The 22,747-nt window shown below is 42.3% G+C and overlaps 2 protein-coding genes across 2 annotated transcripts in view; one reads left to right on the top strand and one right to left on the bottom strand.

Moving 5' to 3' along the window:
- The window catches only part of LOC135308043 (netrin-4-like), a 45,704-nt gene extending 23,943 nt beyond the window's left edge, over window positions 1-21,761 (bottom strand). Inside the window, exons 1-3 of the mRNA XM_064432743.1 lie at window positions 20,637-21,761; window positions 14,098-14,639; window positions 1,763-2,026 (exon numbers count right to left, since the gene is read on the bottom strand). Of these exons, the coding sequence (XP_064288813.1) occupies window positions 1,763-2,026; window positions 14,098-14,639; window positions 20,637-20,703 (873 nt within the window). The 5' untranslated portion in view covers window positions 20,704-21,761. The remainder of the gene's footprint in view (window positions 1-1,762; window positions 2,027-14,097; window positions 14,640-20,636) is intronic.
- Window positions 21,200-22,747, top strand: part of UROC1 (urocanate hydratase 1) — a 39,795-nt gene continuing 38,247 nt past the window's right edge. Inside the window, exon 1 of the mRNA XM_064432741.1 lies at window positions 21,200-21,322. The gene's annotated coding sequence lies outside the window, so the exon portion shown is untranslated. The remainder of the gene's footprint in view (window positions 21,323-22,747) is intronic.

The following is a 22,747-nucleotide window of genomic DNA, read 5'->3' as shown; positions in this document are numbered from 1 at the left end:
CTAGTGGATGGTCCAGGTGTGCTTGATCACACCTTTCTGTGGGGACACAAACCAGCCCACTTGTGGTCTTTTCCAGGCCTCCTCTAGAGACAGTTAAAACTACAGAAGGCTTTTCTTAGTTTTTGCACAGCTGTGTTTGAGTTCTTGCTTAGACAAAGACTTGATAATATCTGTGAGAATCATGTGCTGCATCCACCCTCTGTCTCCTGGGACATGAGTCACTCGTGAAGTGCATTTCATCAAAACTATTTCACCTTCTGCCCTGTGAAGTCATTGATGGCACAAAAAGATTCTATTCCCTTGTGACCAGTGGGAAAAATATCCAGTCATAGTTTACAGTGGTCATGCCAGTAACACACACAATATTGTGTTTTCCTTTTCTGATGGGCAGAAAATGATGGGCAGATGTTTATTTTTCTACCAGCTGCATTCACTTAGTGTGTTATTCATCTATTTGATTTCACTATGTGTCTATTTAACAGTTTGCAGTAAGGATGATCCACTCTCTAAATAGCTTTTCTCCACATAGTTATGATTTAAGTGGGTCTATATTATTTGAATCTGATAGTATCACATAGTATAGCTGAATATTGGATTTATACCACAGATGGAACAGATTCAGAAATTATTTGAAAGTCATACAGTCCTAATTATCTTACAATATCTACCTCTGAACCTGGGAAAGTTGAAAGGAAGACAATGAATACACATTCCAAAATAACATAAGCCAAAATGTCAAGTGTACTATGTATCTAAAGGGACAGAAATTAGCTTATGATGTTTTTCTTGAGTCTTTTATGTCAGAGTGCACTGGGGGCTAGAGTTTTAAGGGTTATTTGGGTTTTCAAAGCCCAATACAGAGACAGAGACTTCTGGATCCAGGGAAGATATTGACTAGTTTAAAGTGGCTTGAATTCCATCTCTGATGTATGTGTGTAAATGTACCTGGATATTTGATTAGATTAAATCTCACCATGATTGTTATTACAGTTCTCTACAAAATGCTTGCAGCTAAATCAAAAAGGTGTCATCAGTCATTTTCTCTGAGTTTCAATGTCTGAGTGTGCATTCAAACACAACTCCTCTTGTGCACATCTAGAGTCAAATGCAGATAAAAGACTGAACAGGGCAGGGACATTCCAAGTACTACAGAATAATTTTACTAAAAGGTTTGGCTTTAAAAAGAAAAAAATCTAACTTAATTTAAGATGCATGGGTAAAAGAGTGGGAGAGCAGAATTCATTTTCACATCCTGAACGTTGCTGTCCATGTTGTGAAAGTAACAGAAGGTTGAAACCCTAAGTATGACAGAACTGCTCATGTCACACAAACTCAGAAAATCTGAGATCTGATGCTGAAATTCTGCCCAGGACAGACTTTGTATCAAAGATATTCAGTTCAGTTCTGTGCAGGCATATAAGTAGGAGATTTCACTCACTGTATTTGGGGTTGGATCTCTGTTCCAATTACAAAGACCCCTGTCAATTTATAGGTATCTTGAGGACCACGGTTTTTAGCAATTTATTTGAGTTTAAGAGTTCTAGAGTTTTTAGCAGTTATTATCCATGAAACTTTAGAAAGGAGCATGGGAAACATTTTCCCAGAGTGGTGTAGGTTTCACTATTGTGGATTGACTGTGCTGCCCTTTTTTTTGGATAGGCTTAGGGAGGCTGGGACAGGATCACTCATAAAATATACATTTAGATTGAGGCAGCAGAAGCAAGTAGCAAATCTAGTAAGGTGATAAATGTCTGGAACTCACCATGTTCTCCATGACTCCTGTCCTGTTGGCAAGCTCACACTCCTCTGCATGCCCATTGCAAAAGCAGCTTCCCCGGATGATCAGGTCATAAATAGCATAGTGGGCAAATCTTTGGGGTTTCTCTACCAATCCTGGGCCATGGCAGGGACATTCCTGTCTTTTTAACAAGAGCAGGCGGAGGTTGGTGAGCTTCAGCAGATCCTGAGCCTCAGGACTGTAAGGGTCTTCGATCTTGTTAGCTGGACTTAAGGCACGATAAATCACCTGAAAGAGAGAAAGTTCACATCCCACAGCTGATAATAGTGCTCTGCACACACAGCAAATATCCCAAGATGATCCTCAGGAAAAAGCAGGAACCCCTCACTTCTTGCAGTTCAGCCAATATGTCAAGGTACAAGATAAATCTACTTCCTTGTGTTTCTAAGCCCAGTGACAATCGTGTCACTCAAAGAACTCCAAGGTTTATTGGCACAAATGCAGTGTTAATGCCATCCCAGTTTCTGGAAGCATTTTAGGAGCATGACTTTAGCATGAGTCAGGTAAACAAAGGCACTAAGGGAATCTGTGAAAGAAGTGGAAACTGTGATCAGACTTTTTTCCCAGGTCATTTGAACTATGGTGAAAACACAGCTTAGCTTGGGGCAAGTGAGCACTGAGGGAGCCCTGTCTGCACACAAAGCCAGGTGGTTTATTACTTAGAAACAGCTACAGAGCAGTGAGTTCACAGGACCCGAGGTGCTTGGTCCCTGCTGCCTATCTGCAGGTTGTTACTCTTCTGTCACAGCATTTTTGCTCTTTGATAGTTCTCCAGAGCAGTAACAGCTGGGCTTTGAGCATCTCAGTTCTAATTTGGTGTTTAACAGTGACTGTCGTATTTTAGCTCACCAGCTCTCTACCTGTCTCTATCTCTTGGGGTGTGCTTGTTTCTGTTGCTTTTGGGAGAGGTAGATAATGGAGGGCTGCACCACAGTCCTTGTCAGTGAAATAGAGAACTGTTAGCACTGTTTCCAGGCTTAGATGTGTTAACTACAATTTGACAGTAGTTTTCTCTGCTTGAGTTTTTCCACCATGGCAGAGGTATTTGCCCTTGGGATTCTTTGGCCCTGCTTTATAAGTGGTCACAGTCTCTGTCTGACTCACTTTGTTAGTATTAGCAGAGTGAAATCTTTGTTTCCATAGGGATTCCCTTTTTCTCTCTCTCAGTTTTTTGTTCTTCCTAATGAACTGATCAGTCAAAATGTTTGTAGCATGAAAAATACTTTTGCTCCTTTTATCTTGCAGAAGCCACAAAAGAGCTTGTGGTATATGCCTAGGAGATAGTTCAGTTGCATGTTGATGGCACATGGGGAGGCAAATACCCTTAATTAACAGAATCAGCTGTCAGACTTTGCACAGAACCCAGCAAAGGCACTGGTACCTCTCCCACTTGTCTACAGTGTTTTCCTTTTGGTTAACTCTGTTTGATTTTTTCCCCTTCCTTTTAATTCTCTTCTCTTACACTGTCAGCTACTTACACAGCTGCAAACAGCCTTGCATGGTGAGATCAGAGATACCCACAGCTCCTTGTTTGATAGAGCTGTGGGCAGATTGCCCAGGCTGTGCAATGCAGGTGCCCACATTCCCCTGACCAATGAAGCCATGACAAAATAGCCCAAGCACTTCCACCCCGATGTCTGCATTCCCCTGGTCAATGGAACCATAAGCAAATGGCTCATTCTGTTCTGTCCAGGTGCCCAGCATTCCCCTTACTGGTGGATTCACAGGATAAAGACCAAATCTGCATATCTGTCCAGTTCCCCTAATCCAGGATGGTCTGATCTTTTGGTGGAAACCATTGTATGAACCCTGTCTCTTTCCCAGTCCCCTGTGGATCACACAGAAGTGGACTGGCTTCTCAGAGTCCTGAGCACCTGCTTGTGTACAGGCACACACATCTCCTTCCCATGTGGTCAGCTAAACTAAGACCAAGGCAGGGAACTGGGTGGAATAGCTCTGAAGAGCCTGCTGAGTTCAGAGATCTTGAAGAATGGTTAAAAGTCCCTGTAAAACTGTTTAAATTGGCATAAACCAGAGAAATCAAGGGTAAAGCAGTCTATTCAGTCACTAGCTTTTATAAGCTCACACTTGAAGTGTTCTCACACTTAGCATTCTTGTCTATGGTTTCTCTAACATACATGCTTAGTTAAAATGGTATCTCCTTTCAGATGTACCTCCAGAGGATACCCACCAGATAAGTGGCTTGAGAATACAAATGCTAGAGGTACTTCAATCCATAAAATAGACAATTGAGAGGCAATTGATAAAGCATTTCTGCAAGACCTGTTGTGCTCCTGCCAGTGACCTTCTTACGCTGTTGCATATAGAAAAAACCTTATAAAATAAGGGCCTTGTTACCCTTGCACATGCATGGCTCAGGCCTGCTACTTAGGCTAAGCAGAAGGGAACTGAGGGAGAGTGACTCAGCTGGAGCAGGGGTAGAGAGATGGGAGAGTCACGAGAGCTGCGAGAGCCGCGCTGCGTGCCTGCCGCGTGGTGTGTGGTGCTAGGGCTTGTTGTGCCTTAAAACTGTGTAAACTGATAACTGGCTAACTGCTTAAAAAGGCCTGTTTTTTGCAATAAAGCCCCTCTCCTTTGCACTGCCTGGGCACTCTGTGCCACTTTGCTTTGTACATTATACAAGGCTGGGCAAGAGGCCTCATGTCTGTGCCAGAGATCCCAGCTGTGGGATCTCCTCACAGGAGATAGAGAGGAGGGGTGAATGAGGGGAAGAAAAAGAGTTTTTACTGGGTCTGTCTGAAAAAAAATCAGCAGATAATGGTTAAAATGTTTCTTTTTTCTCTCTGGCACTATACATCTTCTTGATTGCAATAGTCTTGCACTGTACTATGGTGAGTGTGAAGAAAATCCTGTGCACTACTAGAAACCTATTTTGTACATGGTATGACAGGTTTAAACAGATGGGTTCATATTTTGGGGTCTCCAGTCAATTATCCATCCTCCCCATGTCATAATTGGCATTCTGAGAGCACTGAGGTCCTTAGGCAAAGAGCAGCTGTCAGGGGCTCTTCTCTCACCAAAGGGCCACTTGCTCTCACCAAGCTGCTTTGTTTCTTGTTTCTTTGCTTGACAGCTTAGAAAAAGGTTTGGTTTCCTGTGGCTTTATTGTTTTGCAAATATTTTCATTTCTGGCCTTGCCTCTCTTGAGAGGAGTTGCTTTGGCATTTTCCATATCCCATTAGAACACTGAACATCATTTGTGAGTAGAGACATTAATAGCTTGGAAGTCCCATAGGGATTGTGGCATCCTTTTAAGAAAAAAACTGTATTCCATTCCAGCTGAGGTACAAGAGTTTGTTTGTATGATTAATTCATGACACATTTCTGTCTGGGATAAGCTCACTGGTGAGAATGGATTTGCTTGTCCTTATTTCTCCCAAGGCAAGTCTTGTTAAGTGTTAAAGATCTGATTTGGGTGGCATAACACTGCTGAGGTCTTCTGGGAGCTGCTTGAATGTTCTTCTACGATTCAACCTCCAGTAAGGAATTAACCTTCCTTAACTTTGTAAAAATCAAAGACATTTTGATCAGCAGATATATTGTGCCAATAGAAGTAGGTTTATGTGAGCTACATTTTGCACAGAGGTAGCAGGTTTATTTCATAACTAAATCAGTTTAGCTTTTATTTCACATCTTCATAAAACTAGAAAATTGAATTTCTCTCTCTTCTGGATGTCCCATTCTCCTTGAAACATTGATGGTTAAAATCCTTGGGCACAGACAATTGCATAAGGCAATCATCATCTCTTGCCTCATTTTTAATATTTGATTGAATGTTCTGTCTCACATGAAAGTGCCAGTCAGATAGTGGTTCCTTAACATATAGATTGCTGTACTGCCAAGAAAGAGATGTTAATACCTGTAATTTCTCCTTATTAGTCTACTGTATGTACTGATTGAAATAATTCTATATTGGGATATTTTTTTTTTAAAAGAACTGGTCTCACCTTACATGCCAGGAATTATTTTTCCATAAATACATAATTTAGCTAAAAATAACTGAATAAATAATCAAGAAAAACCAACTCTCTACACTTTTTTCTGTGTTATGAATATGTTTTAAATGAATGTGTTAGGGTTTATAGTTCCCTAAGGAAAAATGGATCCTAAATTAAGAGAGATTAATGGTGGTTATATATATGGGTTGACAATTTCATATGATTTAGACAAGTATTTTATTTCTTTAAAAAAAGGAGAAGCTATTGCTTTGATAAAAATACAGAGTGGGGAATGCAACTATTTGGTCATAGCCCCAGCACAATTGCTCACTGTAATGCTCAGCAAGTAACTAGGGTCTCATGCTGTTCTGGATTGATTTCAGTAGGAACTCAGTTTTATGTACTGTTTTCTTGCCATAAAAATGGGATATTGGTATTCAAGTACTTTGTGCAGTGGGAGGAATATTAATAAACTTGAATCTGGAAAATTCCTTGAGAATTCCGGGAGATGGATATCCATACATGCAATTTTAATAATTGCAGGCAAGAGATAAGAGTTTGACCATCTCAATCATTGATGCATGAATGTATTAAAGATTAGATTATAAATGGATCTAAGTACTAGTCATGAGCAGTTGGAGGAGACATTCCACCTTTTCAATGTGTTATTTGTTCCTTTTATTTCATTTCACAGGTTTGGTAGCTCTAAAGCCTATGAAGCAAGTTCCTTCTATGCAGATAGATATTTGACCTTTGCCTTTTGCAGAAAGGCAGAAATATTATTATTTTTTCATTTCCCAGAGACACTGTGACAATTTTCAGTTTTCCATTATATTCATGAAAAAGATATGAAGAGATTATAATGATAAAGAAGTGATTTCTTTTAATTAATATGCAAGTTTTGAAAAGAGCTAAAAGAGCTTCCCATGATTTTCACTGTAAAGCTATTTCTCATCTAATGTCTAATGAAATCTCTATCTGGTAGCAAGCTCTGTTCTTTTTTTTTTTTTTTTTTCTTTTTTTTTTTTTTCCTGTAATGGACTGTTCTGAAATCTCCCAGTTGTTTCCCTAAATATCAGTGTGCAGCTGTCATGAAAGTAGCATAGGCACAGCTGCAGAAGAAATCTGATGGTGACTGAGTCTGCTTAGGGACACCCTAGAAATCTTTCCATTGGACTGGGTGGAAGTGCAGCACCTCTGTAATTTAACCCTTGGTGGAAATCCATCCTAGGTTACGAGTTTCTCTTATAACCAGGAGCTGGCACTAGAGCTGAATGCTGAGTAGGATGTTCATGCTTATCTGCATATCTGCTATCGAGCGCATATTTGTCATTCTCATTCTCAAAAGTCAGTCAGCTGCGCCTCAAAAAGATGGTCCCTGTCCTCTCCTGACCTTCCTCTGAGCAAGGAAGTCTGGAAAATGCTGTAAGCGTGCAAAGCTAAAAGGCAGCCACTGTGAGGTGACTGGTTTTGCTGTACACAAGTTGGCTCTGCCTCACATTGTTTTATCAACAATCAAGAGATCATCTTCATCTCGGAGACAGTGTCTCAGATTTTTGATTTCTTGCCATAGGTTTTGCTTCTCCATTCCTGATGCATCTAATTCTGTTTTCTTAACCTGAACTTCCAGCCAGTATTAGTCAGAAGAGATGTGGATACAACAAATGTTCCCCCTTGCAAAATCATAGCCTAAGGTCAAGGAATATGAATCATAAATGGAGGGCAGTGCCAATGTATGGCCTCCTGTAAAAGAAGCTCCTTATGCAGAGCAAGAATTTGATATTACAGATCATCTTTAAGCTGCGTTCATCATGTTGCACACACTCAGGTTAATGAGGTGAGAAATGTCTGGGTGCTTATATTGGGTCCATCAGAAGGAAGCTGCAATAAAAACTCTCATCACTCCTAAATCCTCTTCATTAAGAGATTTTCATGTGAGTTGATTTTGTTCTTAAAGGAACAGTAAGCAATTGTCTCAGAATTTTTCCTACCCAGTGACATATATCCTCTGTTTTATTTGATGGAATGCTATCTTATGATACAGTAGTCTTTTTTCTGATTTACTGTTTGGAGCACAGAGAAAATTTAACTCTTCTCCCAGCCATTAGAAGGTCTATTCTGACAACTCATAGAATAGTGTTTTTTTAGTCAAGATCCACTGCTTTTCTGTCCTTCCAGAGAACAAAGCTTAGAAACCATTATGGAATATGGTAGCTTGTTAAAGAAATAATTGTACTTCTGATTTTTAAAATTTTTTTGATCTCGGTAAACTCAGCTACCGCCAAGACAGTGGCATCCTAAATTCATTCTGTATTCTCCAAATCAGAAAGGATTGATGTGCCTTCAGTTTGCGTTTGCTTTGAGGTTATTCCAGTAATCCAGCTGGTGTGGCATTTTAACATTAATATTTAGGCATAGCTGCTAGTATGATTATGGCATAATTGAAGTCAGGCAAATCTAAGAGCCATGCAGACTTTTTCTATTCCTCAAACAAATTGTGTTCTGTAGGTTCAGGTTATTTGCAGATGTACATCCATGTAGAAAGCAAGGGTTGTAGAGAGAAGCAGTACCCTCTGAGACAGGTAATGTAGTTGGAACACAAAATCTAGACTATTTGAGAGAAAACCCTTCAGCTTTCAGTCTGTATACAGGGAATGGGCAAAACTCCTTCCTTTCTGTGCAGCAGCACCTTGTGTGGGGATGTGAGAACATTTTCATGCTCCCATGAAATGCAGTGTCCTTTTTCATTACAAGGGATGGTGCTTGCTCTGAAATGGCAAAGGGTGGCACAAGGAGTTCTGTGATCAACAGCCTGACTGGGGACTGGACTGAGAACAGGGAGACTCATTTCACTGTTTGCTGGATTGTCAGGGAAAGTTAAAACACTCCATCACCATCAGTATCAACCCATGTCAACCAAGCTGTGTTCTCATGGAATAGCATCCATTTCTTGTAAGTGGAGCCATTTGTATCTCTAGGTCTTGGCTGAAATCTTACACATGAACAGAATTAGCTAAATGTATAATCTCTGTGACGGTGATGTGTGGACAACTCTAGAGCAAATATTTAAGTGTTCTTTTGCCTGGAGTTTGAAAATTACAACAATAAATTACTACATTTTAGGCAACATTTTTTTTTTCACACCTGAAACCTGGATAAAAAAAGCAATGGCTGCAACTCCACTAAAGTCTTTTTTTTTTTTTTTAAAGGTGAGAAGAAAAAATAAGTTTATATCTGCTGCCTTCTATGTTCAGAAAATGCAGAAGCAATGCTAATGAACCCCACTGCTGTGTCTTTCTGGCTGATTTATTATGTTCCAAATGTTTCTGAAATGGTTCATTACAAACCAGGTCAGAGTAGGACACTTGGTGCCCTCCTCAAGTTCACTTGCCAGGGATGGGATTGCTGGGCTAGTCTCAGTCAGTTCAAATTCCCTTCAGAGACAAATCCTTGAGCCCCTTAATTCTTCCTCCAGGGAAGCAGGGCCTGGCAGTGCTGTCAGCTTGTTGACACTGCTGCTGTTAACTGCTTCCTCCCAACCTGCCTCTGCATTCTGTCTGCTCTGCAGCTCAAGTTAAACAAAATGCTGAACAGACAGCCCTAGTCATACCCACCAGGCACTTACCTACACTAGTGACTAATCCCTCCTGGAATCCTTTCCACTGGAAGCTGGAATAACCCAGCTGGAAGCTGGAATAACCTGAACATCATGCAACTTTCAGAGGCCAGTGCTGGTGACTGTTGGATAATTCACTGAAGTGCAAGACTTTGAATCAATTCAAACACAAGCCTTTGAATCATAGCTATTGGGAATTCAACCTTGTGATGTGCTGAGCAGGTTTCTTTCCAGTGACCCCACTGCCACATGAGATCAGAACTCTAAGAAGCCACCGAAGCCTCAGTGGTGACCTCTTGAATTATTGATGTTGCCATTTAATGAGGGGTGTGGGTGTATGTGTGTGCACAGGGAATATTTCTTTGTTTATCAAAAGGATTGGCATGAATGCAGTAAAAGAGAAGCTTGAGAACCAAGAGTGGGAAATGTAGGTCCTTGGAACAGGATCCATGCATCCCACACAGAGCCTTGTCCCTGGCCTTGGTGCTTGGGTGCAGTTGGTCCCCCTGTGCCACAGCTATGGCTCAGGAGGTCCCCGTGGATGGAGAAAGGCAGCAGAGCTTCAGTGCCAGTGCAGAAGAAAAGACCTTCCACAGGGCTGGCTCTGGCTTCTCTCTGAGCATCCTGGTGGCTCTTGAAGCAGTCAGAACTGCACCCATCACAACCTGTCCTGGTCAGGCATTCACCAAGGGGAGCGTGTTTAGAAGAGTGATTAAATGTCTTTTAGCTGCAGAGGTCCACTCGTCTTTGACAAAAGGCACTGCTGGGGACTTCTGTCCCTAAAGAGGTCACCACAGGATACAAAACGGAGAATGAACAGGTCTTCTGTGCAAGGCACACTTAACATGTTGCCATAGAAACCAGTTACTTAATTCAGGCATACACAATTCTTCCAGCCCCCAGTGAATTCCAGTAATGGGTTTATTATATCACACTTCATTGGTGTCATCTGTCACACAGACACTCACATAAATGAACCAGCCTTTGATTCAGAACTCCCTTCCACTAGCTAGACCCAGTAGGGGAAGGGTCTCCTTCTGGGCCTGGTGGTGATGAGCAGGTCAGTGTTCCACCCCACTTTGCATGCTAATGTCTTCCTTTCATGCAAACCTCACATTCAATGGAGGAGAACATTTGTTTTCATTTCCTGATATTCCAGTTTATTAAAAACGTGCTCATAATCTCTCAGATCCTCGAGTGCACGTGCTGTCAGGATGCAGGTTCAAACATTTCAGTCCCTTTTTCCCCCCCACATGATGTTTGAACTGCAGCTCACATTGATGCCTGATGCAATGCTGTGTTAATTTCTCCTTTTGTTTAGGCCAAAGTTTTGATGTATGTCAGCTGACCTGAAGGCTCATTTTAGGCTCCATGACTATATAGTAGAGTGTTTTCAAGTTAGAAGAACAGATGGATGGACAAGTGGGTAAAAAAGATCTCAACTGATTCATAAGACTCCATGCCAGTATTCCCTGTAGATGGACTTACAGATGATGAACAGACCTTGAAAATGTGGTGTTGGTTTAGTTCATGAACTAATGATGAGGATCCTAGGATTTCAAATGGATTCTATCTACTAAAGTACTCTGGATCTGAACAGGAGTAAGGGATTTAGCAAATGCTTGAGTAAAAGAAAATGGAAAAGATGTATTAGAGAATAATCTTCCTGCATTTCTATATGAGGTGCTCCCCAATGCTTTCTGTCTCAGATATATCTTATCTGAGATGGAATGGAGATATGTGACCTGTCAGAGGTGAAAAATAAGGGGCAACTTACCAGAGACAAGAGATATGCCTTAACTTATGTTCAGCTGTGACATTGTCATGTCACTCACCCAAATGTCTTTTTCTCCATCCTAGTCTCCTAAAATTTTCTCTTCTGACAAATTTTTTGCCTTGCTTTTAGGAAGAATCTTTTTCAGTGGTCTTGGTGGCCAGAACGTGCTGAATTAGATGCATCTCATTTTTAAAATGTGTGTAGGTTACTGAAGCTATAGCACCTTCTAATGTCATGCCTACATTCTCAGTTCTGGAAGCCAGTTAACCTGAAATCTTGTTTCATTATGTGTCCCAGCAAGGGTTTAATTTTTTTTAACTCCTTTTGTGCCCTGTTAAAAAAGGAATTTGACTGTTCTCAGAATGAATAGGACCCAAGAATAACCTGAGTCTCATGTGGTGAAAATTACTTCAAACCCCTCAGTAAAGAAAACTGGCATTTATGTCAGAGCATTAATTAGCACTTAAGTTGGAACAGTTTTGATCATTTCAGACGTGCTGTCAGCTTGTGATGTGAGCCCCTCAGCAATCCAAGGCTTAGCCAGAATCAGTAACTGGGTAGGTCAGAGTGGAGGTGAAAAAGAAGCAGAGAACACTGAAGAAAATCCTGGTGGGGATTCAGTCAGCTGCCTTCAAAGTCACTTGAGTCAGTGCTTAGGGGATGCCCTGGTGACATTTGTGACATCTTCAGAACAAGGTGTAAAATTGCAGTTCTGAGGTGTGTGGGCAAAGGTCCCCTGAGACCTGCAGTAACAGTGGCAGTGTCACTCAGGCAAATCTGATCAGGTGTCACTGTAAATGGCTACACTCTGCCTTCCTTTATTTCAGTTCACAAAAGAATCTGCTCTGTCATACTGCTGACCTGAAAACTTGGTGCTTCTGCACCCTTGCCATAGGGAGGACATTTCTTGGATTGATTAAGAGGTCTGTGTAAGGTCTGTCCAGGGCCTGACAACCCTTTTGGGTTAATGTGCTGTGAAACAGCATTTGTCTTGTCCTCTGTTAAGTTGCCACACACATTCCTGTGTGCTGCTTTAAAGCTTCAGCACTTCTCCCATGGAGGAAGTGACCTCTGCACTGATTCAATTCATGCTCATGAAAGTATTTGGGATCTGCAAGGCTAACCTGTAAATTTATGAATGTTCTTATTATTAATATTGTTTTCTGACATGTCCTACCATGCCACAGATTGATTAAGTACACACATACTCATTGCAGTGTAGCTGCTGCCCAAATTGACAGAATCCCTTTGACACTTGTAATCACAAGGCTTGTGTTGGATGAATGTTTTATTATTTGATTTTCTGCCATCCACTTCTCAGATTTGTTGTAGCAGCAGCACATGGTCTTGATATTCCCCAAGGTTAAGTAAGCACAGAAGCCAACATAGTGCAGGGGATGCTGTACTAGAGAGGGAAGGGTTATTTTGTATTTGAGGCTGAGGCATTTCCCTCAGACCCTGTATTCTGTCCCTCACTCAGCCAGAATTGTCCTCTCTTACAAAACACTTCACCTTCCCGTGTTGCTCTTTTCTCATCTGTGAAATGGCAGCAGAACCCTTGTGTGTGTGCTGAAGATCATTAGCTGGGTTTTGCAAAGTACTTCCAGATTTTTGATTGGAAGGCACACAAGAATGGAAAAATATATTACTTGCTGAGATTCTTGACGTGGCAAATTGCAACCTCCCTACAGAAGACATTTGGATGCATTTGACTTGCATTTGACTTTGACATGAAATGAATAATGATAACTGACCAGTAGAATAATTAATTAATTCTGACTCCAGAAGTAAGGCAGTTTAGTAGTCAGATGATCTGTTCCAGGTTTCTAATATGCAGAGATGTTTCTTAGCCTGTTACATGCAGATTAATTCAATCTCTCCCTACTTCTGTGCCCCTACCTCAGGTATACTACCTTGGTTTCTTCTCATGTGCATTTTGAAGTGCAGTGCTGAAACACTGGGTTTTCTGAAGCTTATCTGGATCATTCACCTCACACCTAAGTTTAATTTGCAGGTAAGTGTTACTGCTGAATCTGCTGACCACTTCCAGACATTGAAACCAAAAGGATTGAGACTTCTCTGAGAAAGAGAGAAGGAAGTGGAAGGACATGAAAAGATTCAAGCCTCTATTATAATTATAGGAATATCTTATAGGAATATTTTATAATCTTGCTTTGTGACTTGTCTTCTCTGTAAAATTAGAGCAATTATGTTTATGGTCTTTCCCATCTGAACTGTTTCAAGATTGATGAATGAAAAGACTCTAATCAGTAGTTAATATTCTTGTCAGAAGAACTTATCAGAACAACTGTACATTTATTTAAGAAACACTCTTTTGCATATGCTTAAAAACAAATCAGAGTATTCATACCAAGGGTGGGCTTTTCCCACCATTGAATAGAGAATCCTGGCTGCTCACTCCTGCCTCTGCTTCCAAGCAGTTTCATTTCTGTAGTCTATGGCTTGATACAATCAGCCATAGTCACCACCAGCAAGAAAAGTAAAGGCAAGAAAACATTGAAGTTGGAGGAATGATGTATTTAAAAGTCAGCCAATCATCTAAGACTTTTATATGGAGAAGAAAAAGAAGGATAATGCAGTTCATGCCATCCTAAACTGAAAATGGTTTGGATAAATCAGACTCTACAGATGTGTGTTTTTCTACATCTACTTTGCTAGAATTCTAGTTCAGTTTTGGGTATCTGCAGTGTAAAATCAGGCCATGTTCATATTATCCTGTGAGCTCCTATGAAATAAATTTACTAAAGCATTTCTATCATTGATGTGTATATAATTTCTCCTCTTCCCCTTTATTTGCTTAACACAAAGCCTTTAGGGATGGGATACCTTTCTTAATTTATATGCACAGCATCTCTTTGAGATACCCTCTCTGGTTTTCTGGCAGTCCTGAACAGTTTGTCATTAAACTTAGTCAATTATTTCTTACCTCCCCTCTGGTGCAGGGCACTGCATCTGAGTACCTGGAAGTGCACATGGAGCCTTCCTCAATGAGATCATCCTGGAGCCCAAAAGTAGCTGTGCAGTTGACAGAGAAATACTTGTAGGGCCTCCAAGTCTGCCCAAAATCCTGGGACCTTTCCAACACCATCGCAGCTGGGCGAGGTGACTTGAACACAGCAATGACGTGGGTCAGGTAGAATTCTGTTTCAAAGTCCAGTCTGATTTCCTCTCTGTGTACCCCTTGGGCAGACTGCCACCAGGAGACGGGGTTTGCAAAGAAATCATCTGTCATGTCAGCAGGGAGGTGGGAGTTGTCGGGCTGGTTGGTGTTGCACTTGGCGCAGCGGGGCTGCCCACAGCCAGGGGAGAGGCGGTGGAGGAGGTTCTGGTCGGGGTAGGAGCAGTAGAGCTCTGTGCTGTTCTGGCCACACGTGGTGGTGGTCACTGGTGTCCTTCCTGTGGCCAGGTTTCCCACGGGAGGGTTGCAGGCACGGCCGCTGCAGCGGAAGGCTCGTGGCCTCGTGGGGTCTGAAGGACAGGGAAAAGAAACACAAGCAGAAATTCTCAGGTAGCTCTCACCATGCAGCCCAGGTGACAACACAAATGTTTGGAGTCCTCATCTGGGTCTCAAATTTAAGAGCACACCTTTGTGCTGCTTCATCTTTTCACACAAAGTTTTGGGATAGTGTCTCAATAAATCTAGTTCTTGTGTTTGGTGCCTAACTCAGAAACTGATCTTCAGAAAAACTCTTGTTTATCTTTGATTTCTGTTGAAAATACAATTGTGCCAGTCTATTGAATTTTATAGTTAACCAGAGAAATCTTGTGGGTTTTCCTTTCACTCTAGTAAAACTCCATATTGAAGGAGTGAATCTATTCAATGCCTTTATTTTCATGGTAGTCAGAGAGCAAAGTCAAACTGGACCAGACATTGTCGATACATTAAGAACAGAGATGATCCCTGCCTAACAGGTTGCAGACACTAATTACACATATGAACACATAAAGAAAGCCTGTATTTCTATAGTTGAGTGTTGAGTTTTTTCTGCTTCTAATAAGTTATTAATTTGTAGCAAAGCTGAAAATCAAGTGTCTCTTTTGTTTAAATGCCTTGACGTGAAGGTAGGTGATTATGTTCTATTTGCCAAGTCTGCAAATACTGAAAAATTTTTGGTATCTTCAATGTCTATATTTACTTATTTCTAAATTAAGAAAAGGTAGGGGTAACTACAAAGTCTTAATGTTGTTTGGAAGTCAGTAGTGTCTTGTGAACTGGAATTAGAGGTCATTCCAAAATCTTATTACTGCACTGGAGAAAACTGCATTTCTAATGACATACAATGTTCTCTTTGCAACTTAACACTGTAGAAGGAGTAAAAGACTGACCTTGCAAGGTCATAAATCTAATCCAAGGGGTCACAAGTCAGATGATTGGGTTTAGGTCCTGCAGGAAATGACCCTTCCAATGAAATGTAGGATGGCTGTAAACCCAGGGCAATCGTGGAGCAGTTCAAAGGTCAGCTATAAGTTCAACATTCTAGGTCAAATTTTAAAATCCCTACTCCATTTATATTCAGCTTCTCCTTAGGTAAAATTAATTTAAATATCAAGTTAGCTCAAAGAAAGAGGTCTCTAAGTCAGCCTTATGAAAGTACTCAGATTGTAAATGTTGTTGGATGAGATGTACATTCCTCTTTCCAAAAGGAAAGTTTAATGTAAAAAAATGCATTCAGCTTGCACAGTTTTACTTCTGAGTTGATTCTGTCCTTAGTTCCTCAGTGACATCTGTGCAGGGGCCAGGAAAGAAAGATCAGACATGAACACTGTTTCAGAAAACACCTCCTGCATTTTGCATTCCATGGTTAGGATGCAAAATAGTTATTGCATGTCCACTGAATGCCTTTGACCAATGGTTTGTGCCATTTTAGCCCACATACAGTGTAAGGGAGTCTAAAACTTCACAGAGCAAGGAAGGCGATCACCCACAAATGCTCTTAGAAACAGGTGGGAGCCACCTTCCAGGTAATTTGAAGTGTGTTGGCTGGCAATGATTTTCTTTTAGTACTGCAGTGATGTCAGTCCCAGCAGCCTGGCAGAGCTCAGAGGGCAGCAGTGCCTGAATTACAAGAGCACCCAACAGTCCTCAGACCAAAGGAATGGAAGTGCCCCTCCCCAGTCCCACCACCACTCCCTGTGCCAGCACAGACATGAGGAGCTTCAAACCCTTCTGGAGAGGAATGGAGATGGGGATTTTTGGCTCTGTTGGTTCTGTTTTGTGCTCCCCACCTTCAAGTGAGCAGGTGATTCTCAGCACCACCAGAAGTAAGCAAAGATATTATGAGCTGCAAGTGCACACCCCAAGAATATCTTTGCAGGTGGCATTTAAGTTCCTGCTTGGTAAAAACTGCTGGAAATAAGTCAGGCAATTTCTGTGTTTAAAGTAGATTCAGTACGAACTGATTTTGCCCAGTGCTGCACAAAGGTGTCATCTTTGCCTCCAGAGAATTTAGTGGGGCTGGTCTCACAACTGAGCTTTGAACAAGCATTAGCTCTGACTTAGAGTCAGGTTACTCAGTTTTGATTAAGAATGGATCCGTGTTACAAATGTTATTGGATTATGGATGATTATGTATAAATATACCATGTAATTAAAAGAAAGTCCATCTCTATTGATGGATGATGCCACTAAAGCTTTCACAGAAGAAATGGGATGCCGGAGTTTTAAATTAAGGGGGAGCTTTGCAGACAAGAATGTGAGAAAGCAGAAAAGGAAATATTTTCTAAAGGGAATGGCTGCTTTTTGTATTTCCCATAAATGGTCTATTAGCTTTGTATTGAATTTTTAGCTGTTTTTTCTGATCCTTGAAAAGAACGAACAGTGTATTTTCTCCTGAGCAACAGTCACAAGAAGCTCTGCCTTCTAATGCAGCAACATCAATAAACAGTTCCTGTCTGAACTGCTGTGTCATTAGGAAAATGGGAGAAGAACAAAGTGCAAATTAGCAAAAGGGAGTTTGAGAGAAGGAGAGAGATTGGAAAACAAAATCTGCAGTCGATTAAAAGCTTTGTATTTAAAGAAATCAATTGGCAGAACATTGTTTGGCCACAAGGACAGTGCAGCCCATCTATCACTCACTGGTTCTGTGGAAACAACATGAAATGTAGAGTCTGGACAGCAAGGGGAGACTGCTGCAGGAGAGAAAGAGCAGCCAGGCAAACACACAACTTACCCCAACTGCCAGGAGGACTCACTGAATAATTCATAGGGAATTAAACAGTTTGATTACGCATGGGCACTGCATGTTATTATGAGGTTGATTAGCTTTTACTCCGTGGAGGGTGGCTTGGCTCCACAAATGGTATGATTAATTTATTTGTTTGTTTTCTGGTCCCTCAGAGCTGTGCCACAAAGTGGCAGGTCAGTGGCACATGCCCAGCACGTGCTGTAACAATGGTGTTATCTGATGATTAGGGAATCACACAGTTCAGGGGAGATCATACTATTGATATTCCTGGGACACCATTTCAAACAGAGACCTCTTACTTCACAGCTTTGTAAAGCACTAAAACATTGTAGACATTAACTAAAAACAGGTTCAATTATTTTTTTCTTCTTTTTTTTTTTTCAGTCTCCATTGGACACTCAACTGAAGAAAGGTCATATGGCAACTCATCCGAAGCCTGCTGATATGACTGGAAAGATGCCTAATATTTTCTGAGTGATTTGAATTAGAATTTTATTTCTTTTCCATATGCAAAGTTGTGATTTTGTATGTTCAAATCTCCTGCAGTGAGTCAGGACAGTAAATTTCACATATCTGAGAAAGAGCAAACCTTTGGCCATCTTCTGCTGTGGGTTTAATGGAGCAATTTCAGCACGTGTGTCCAACCTGGATTTCACTTGTTATATATCTGTTCAAGTTTTTTCTTAATAACCAAGACCTTATAAATGTTATTCTAAATCTAACCACCCTGGGGACTTAAGTTGCTCAAGTTTTTCTTAGTCAGACCTAGAATTTTGCCCTTTAACACTGGTTTCAACAGCTGTACAACTCTTTGGTTTGCTTGGGGCCAACATGCACTAAGTTTGGCAGGTCTTCATCCCCGTAGGAGAAGCCTGCTGTATTTCTGCACTAAAATAGTTCTGATAACTGGAGCTAAATGAGCCTGCCGTCAAAATACCTCGGAGGTGAAATTCAGAATGTGCTGTGAAACCAAGCTGCCTCCATGATTTGAGGCATGGAGAGAAGAACAAGATCCAGGCTGGGGCCAGGGCAGTCTGCCTGTCCCCATCCTTCCTGGAGCACCAGTGGCTCCAGCACCTGCAGCTTCACTGGCAGATCAGCTGGATAATCTCAGACAGATGAAACCAAGCCCTGCCAATAAGCTTGATGGTAGAAGTGGCCATTTTTGGCCACATCACACCTTCTTTTCCAGGGCTCCCACTGGGATGAGGGCTGGCCCAGGTGCTGCTCCCCCGGGCACTGCTCACGTGGGGAGGTCTGGGGCTGAAGCAAGAGCACAGGCTGTTGTCAGCTCCACTAAGTGTCCCTTATGCAGGAGTTTCAGATCACTGCAGGGTTGATTTGAGGGGAATGATGCCCTCCACCTACGTCAGACAAGGGGAAGGATTGTCCAATGTCACATTTTATGGTATAAACCCAAGCTGATTGCTCCAGCCTAATAAGCAAGGTGTTTGTTTTTTTCTGTTTGGGTGTTTTTTCCCCATTATGTTTAAAGGTCTAAGGAGTCAATCTTAACAACCTGGACTGTCTTTTCTGCACAGAGGCAGCAGAAGACAAATATTGGATCCCCCACAAATGTGCCTTGTACTCCCCATAGGCTAATAAAATATGTCAAAAACATACTTCTCTATACATGTCTCAACTCTAAATAAATAATCAAAAATTAACAGGCAACCCTTGTACTTTCAAAGGCTGATAGTTTGTGCAACCTTTTATTCAAACACCAAATACTTATTTAAGGGGACATTGAATCCTTAGCAGCATCACCTTCAATATCCAATTATTTTGCTGCTATCCACTATGTCCTACACTATTATTTTGAGTGAGTTTATCTCCAAACAGAACACACTCCCTCCCTGCAAATTCACTTTCTAAGCAGCCAGCTGGGAGCTGTGTTTCCTTGAAGATTCATTTTCTCTTAGTGAATTGGATGCAGAACAGATTTAGGCTCGTTTGTAGCAGGCTGCCTTCTGCAACAGTGTCAGCAGCTTCACAAGAGATCTCTGCAGCCTTTCTGTGCTGCCTGTCACCATATGTGTCCTGCAGGGAGCCTGCATCCTAGCCTGGGGAGCAGGGAATGCCCGGAATAAGGCACTAGGGGAATTAGGGCTCATGTACTCCCTGCCCTCATTCCCTGCCACGCTGTGACAGCCTCTTCCCCCAGTGAGTTACTGGATAATATGACAGGATGGTAAATTCATGAGCTGGTCAGTTTTTAAGAAAATAACTCTTGTGGTTATGGAAATCTGCTGTCTGTTATCAGAGGGGTTCTAGCTAGGGAATCATCTGAGCTGAGTCCACTGGAGCTGGCAGGATAGCTGAGCCTTCCCTTGCTTTCCAATCACTGCCTGAGGAGTGCTGCTCCTGTCCTAATACTCTGAGCACACAGGTGAAATTTAAACCACTGAAGTGCTTTCCTGTACAGGAGGAGAGATTCCAACACAGAACCTCAATGGAAAAGTCACCAAGGATGAACAGTTTTTTCATCAATAATTTTTTAAAATTTTTTCTGACCTGATTCTTGTAATTAATCCTTTTTGAACTTAAAGATATATTAAACCACAACAGAAAGTACAGAAATCCAATACTTTGCTTCCTTTCCTTTAAGGAGTTTGTCTTGTAATCCAGGTATCTTTAAAACCCCATGTAAATACCATTACAGCTGTACCATTCATACATATGTTTATTTGTACACCCACATGTATACACACAACTAATCAGTTCTCTTTCTGTTTTAATCCATTTTTCTCTAATGCAATTAAATCCTCTCCTCTGCATGTTAACTATTCAGTTAAGATTTCCTAAACAGTGTCTCTGATTTTTAATTATGCAATATTAAGTTAACAGAGAATAATTCAGATTCCTGCACTGATGCCTTCCAAGGATGTTGTCATTTCACTCTTGTCCTGCCTAGGAAGGCAGTATTTCATCCTCAAAACAAACATCCAGCATGTCTCACTCCATCTATCTCTTTCTTTCTCTCTTACTTTTCTTTTGTTTTCAAAAACAACACACTGCTTTCTTTTAAGGGTGTATGAACCTGTACATCCTATGATAAGTCTTTGGAAGGACACTGAACTGTAAAGCTGGGTATTGCAGGGAATAGGAGGCATTTGTATATATTGACTTACAGAGATTCCTTGTAAAAATCAATGTAAAATAAAGATGTTGACACATTTTTTTTTATTTTTCACAAACAGACCTGATTTCTATCCCATTTCCCCTTGCCAAATTTAGGATAAATTGTTTCAGAATGGCAATATTGATTTATTTTGCTTACCTGCTTCTCCATGTCCAGAAATAAAGTATTCCAAGAACACAATCAGCATGATGCCTTTATGCTGCATGGCTGTCAGTAAAATATTTCTCCTCAGTGAAGCAAAAAAAGACCTTCAATATTCTACAGGTTTGGTGCTTGCATGGCTTTTCTGTGTTTTCTTTCTTCCTGCTCACCTTCCCCTCAGTGCAGGGGTCAAGGCTGCTGTCTCATTCTTCTTCTCGTTTGGGTCCAGAGGTGCTCTGTTTTTTTTTTTGTCAGGGCTCAGATGCCTTCTGGGTGTCACCCATACATCGCCTCCAATAAATAAATAAATAAGCGGCGAGGTGTTTCCGTGCCTTTGGCCCCTCCATGCAGCGGGCAGGGCCGCTCACATCTGTGACGCAGCGGGTCGGGGATGCGAGCGCGTTCCCCTCCGGCGGCTGCTGCCGGCCGGGCAGCGCAGCTCGGGGGCTACTGCCAAACTTCCATGCCTGCTCCTCGCTCTCGCTGCGGCTCCGGCTCGGCTGTGCCCTGCCCAGCCCCTGGCAGCTCCCGCAGCCCGAACCCCGACCCGGCTTTGTTAGGAGGTGCTCCTTCTCCGCCTGCGCTCCCTGCAGCGCGGGGGTCACAAGAAGAAGAGCTGGCTTTGCTCCCTGGGAGATGATGAGAAGCAAGTGCCTTCTTGGCTCTTCTCTCTTTTTATTTTGGTTTGTTTTATTTTGTTTTATTTCCCTCCTCCCTCCGCTGTCACGGAAGCCGCTTCTCCCCCACCTCCGAGGGATTTGCTTCGCACAGCGAGCGCCAGGGGAGTGGAAAACAAGCGCAGCGCCAGCCCTGCGGGTCGGTGCCCGGGCAGCCCCGGTCCGCAGGGACCGGCCCGGGATGGAGCGCGGGGAAAGGGAGCGGGGCCGGGGGATCCCTCCTGGCCCTGCCTCAGCAGGGCTCAGCGCTCAGGGCGGGGGTCCTGCCCTTCCCAGTTATCTGCGAGTTTTGTCTCTGCTCCCTTCAGCCTCGATCTAGCACATCCCTGCGTCCTAACCGGGCACTTCTGCTCAGTTCTCCCCCTCTCTGCTCCTGTCTGGCTGCAAAGGGGATTATTAAAACATGTGATTTTTTTTCCTGGGTTTTATATGTGCGGGGGTTTTTTTCTTTTTTTTTTCTTTTTTTTTTTTCCTTTTTTTTTCTTTTTTTTTCTTTTTTTTTCTTTTTTCCTGCCTTAATTTAATTTTTTTTAAGGTCGGTTCCGCACGTCCTCCCGGCTGGGCCGGTCCTGGCTGGGCTCAGCTGCCCGCGTTGTTTTCCAGCCGCCTCCTCTCCTCCCGCAGCTCTGAGTGCGTGTTTCCCGGAGCGTGTCCGTGTCCGCGTCCGTCTGTCCCTGCAGCACCCTCTGCCAGCCCGGCCGGCACATGACACTGCTCCAGGCGGGAGCTCAGTGCCACCGGGCACTGGCGGCTGCCCGGAGCTGCAGCACAATCCCAGTTATTTAGGAAGATGTAAAATGTATGCAAAGAAAACTCTAAAATGTACCTTGATTGGAATATTCCTAGAATCATAGAATAGGCTGGACTGGAAGGGACCCTCAAGAGTCTAACTCTTAGTCCTGCACAGGACATCCCCAAAAGTCACACCCTGTGCCTGAGAGCGTTGGCCAAACACTTGAACTCTGCCAGGCTGGTGCTGTGACCACTTCCCAGCCAGGGTCGGTGACTCTGGCACAAACCCGGGGACACAGAGACACCCCAGTGTGTGGCAGTCAGGGGGTGAAAGTATCCAGCCCGAGAAAACATCCTAATTCAGGGTGGGAGTTCCCCACATCTTTGTTCTCTCCTTCTTCAGGTTTGTCACCAGTGTAACACCATTAACTTGTGTTGGTGTCGTGGGGGAAGCAGGTCTGATGGGAGTGCAAATGCAGACAGGGTTATTCTTGTGCCCCTGTGTGTGCAGGATCAGACCTTAAAGGGGTTTGAAGAATGTAGGTCGAACAAAGAAGAATAAGGAAAGATTTATTTCCCTTTGGGATGGGAATGTTTATGTAAGGCAGGGTTATCTGGCTAGATTTTGGGGTAGAATTTTCTGACTTCACCCTTTTTTTTTTTAATATGAAAACTCAGTAGAAATCTTTAAAATATAGA

Source organism: Passer domesticus, chromosome 9, assembly GCF_036417665.1.
Source record: "Passer domesticus isolate bPasDom1 chromosome 9, bPasDom1.hap1, whole genome shotgun sequence".
Lineage (NCBI taxonomy): Eukaryota > Metazoa > Chordata > Aves > Passeriformes > Passeridae > Passer > Passer domesticus.
The sequence above is the reverse complement of the archived record's forward strand: the minus strand, read 5'-3'. Positions and strand labels throughout refer to the sequence as shown.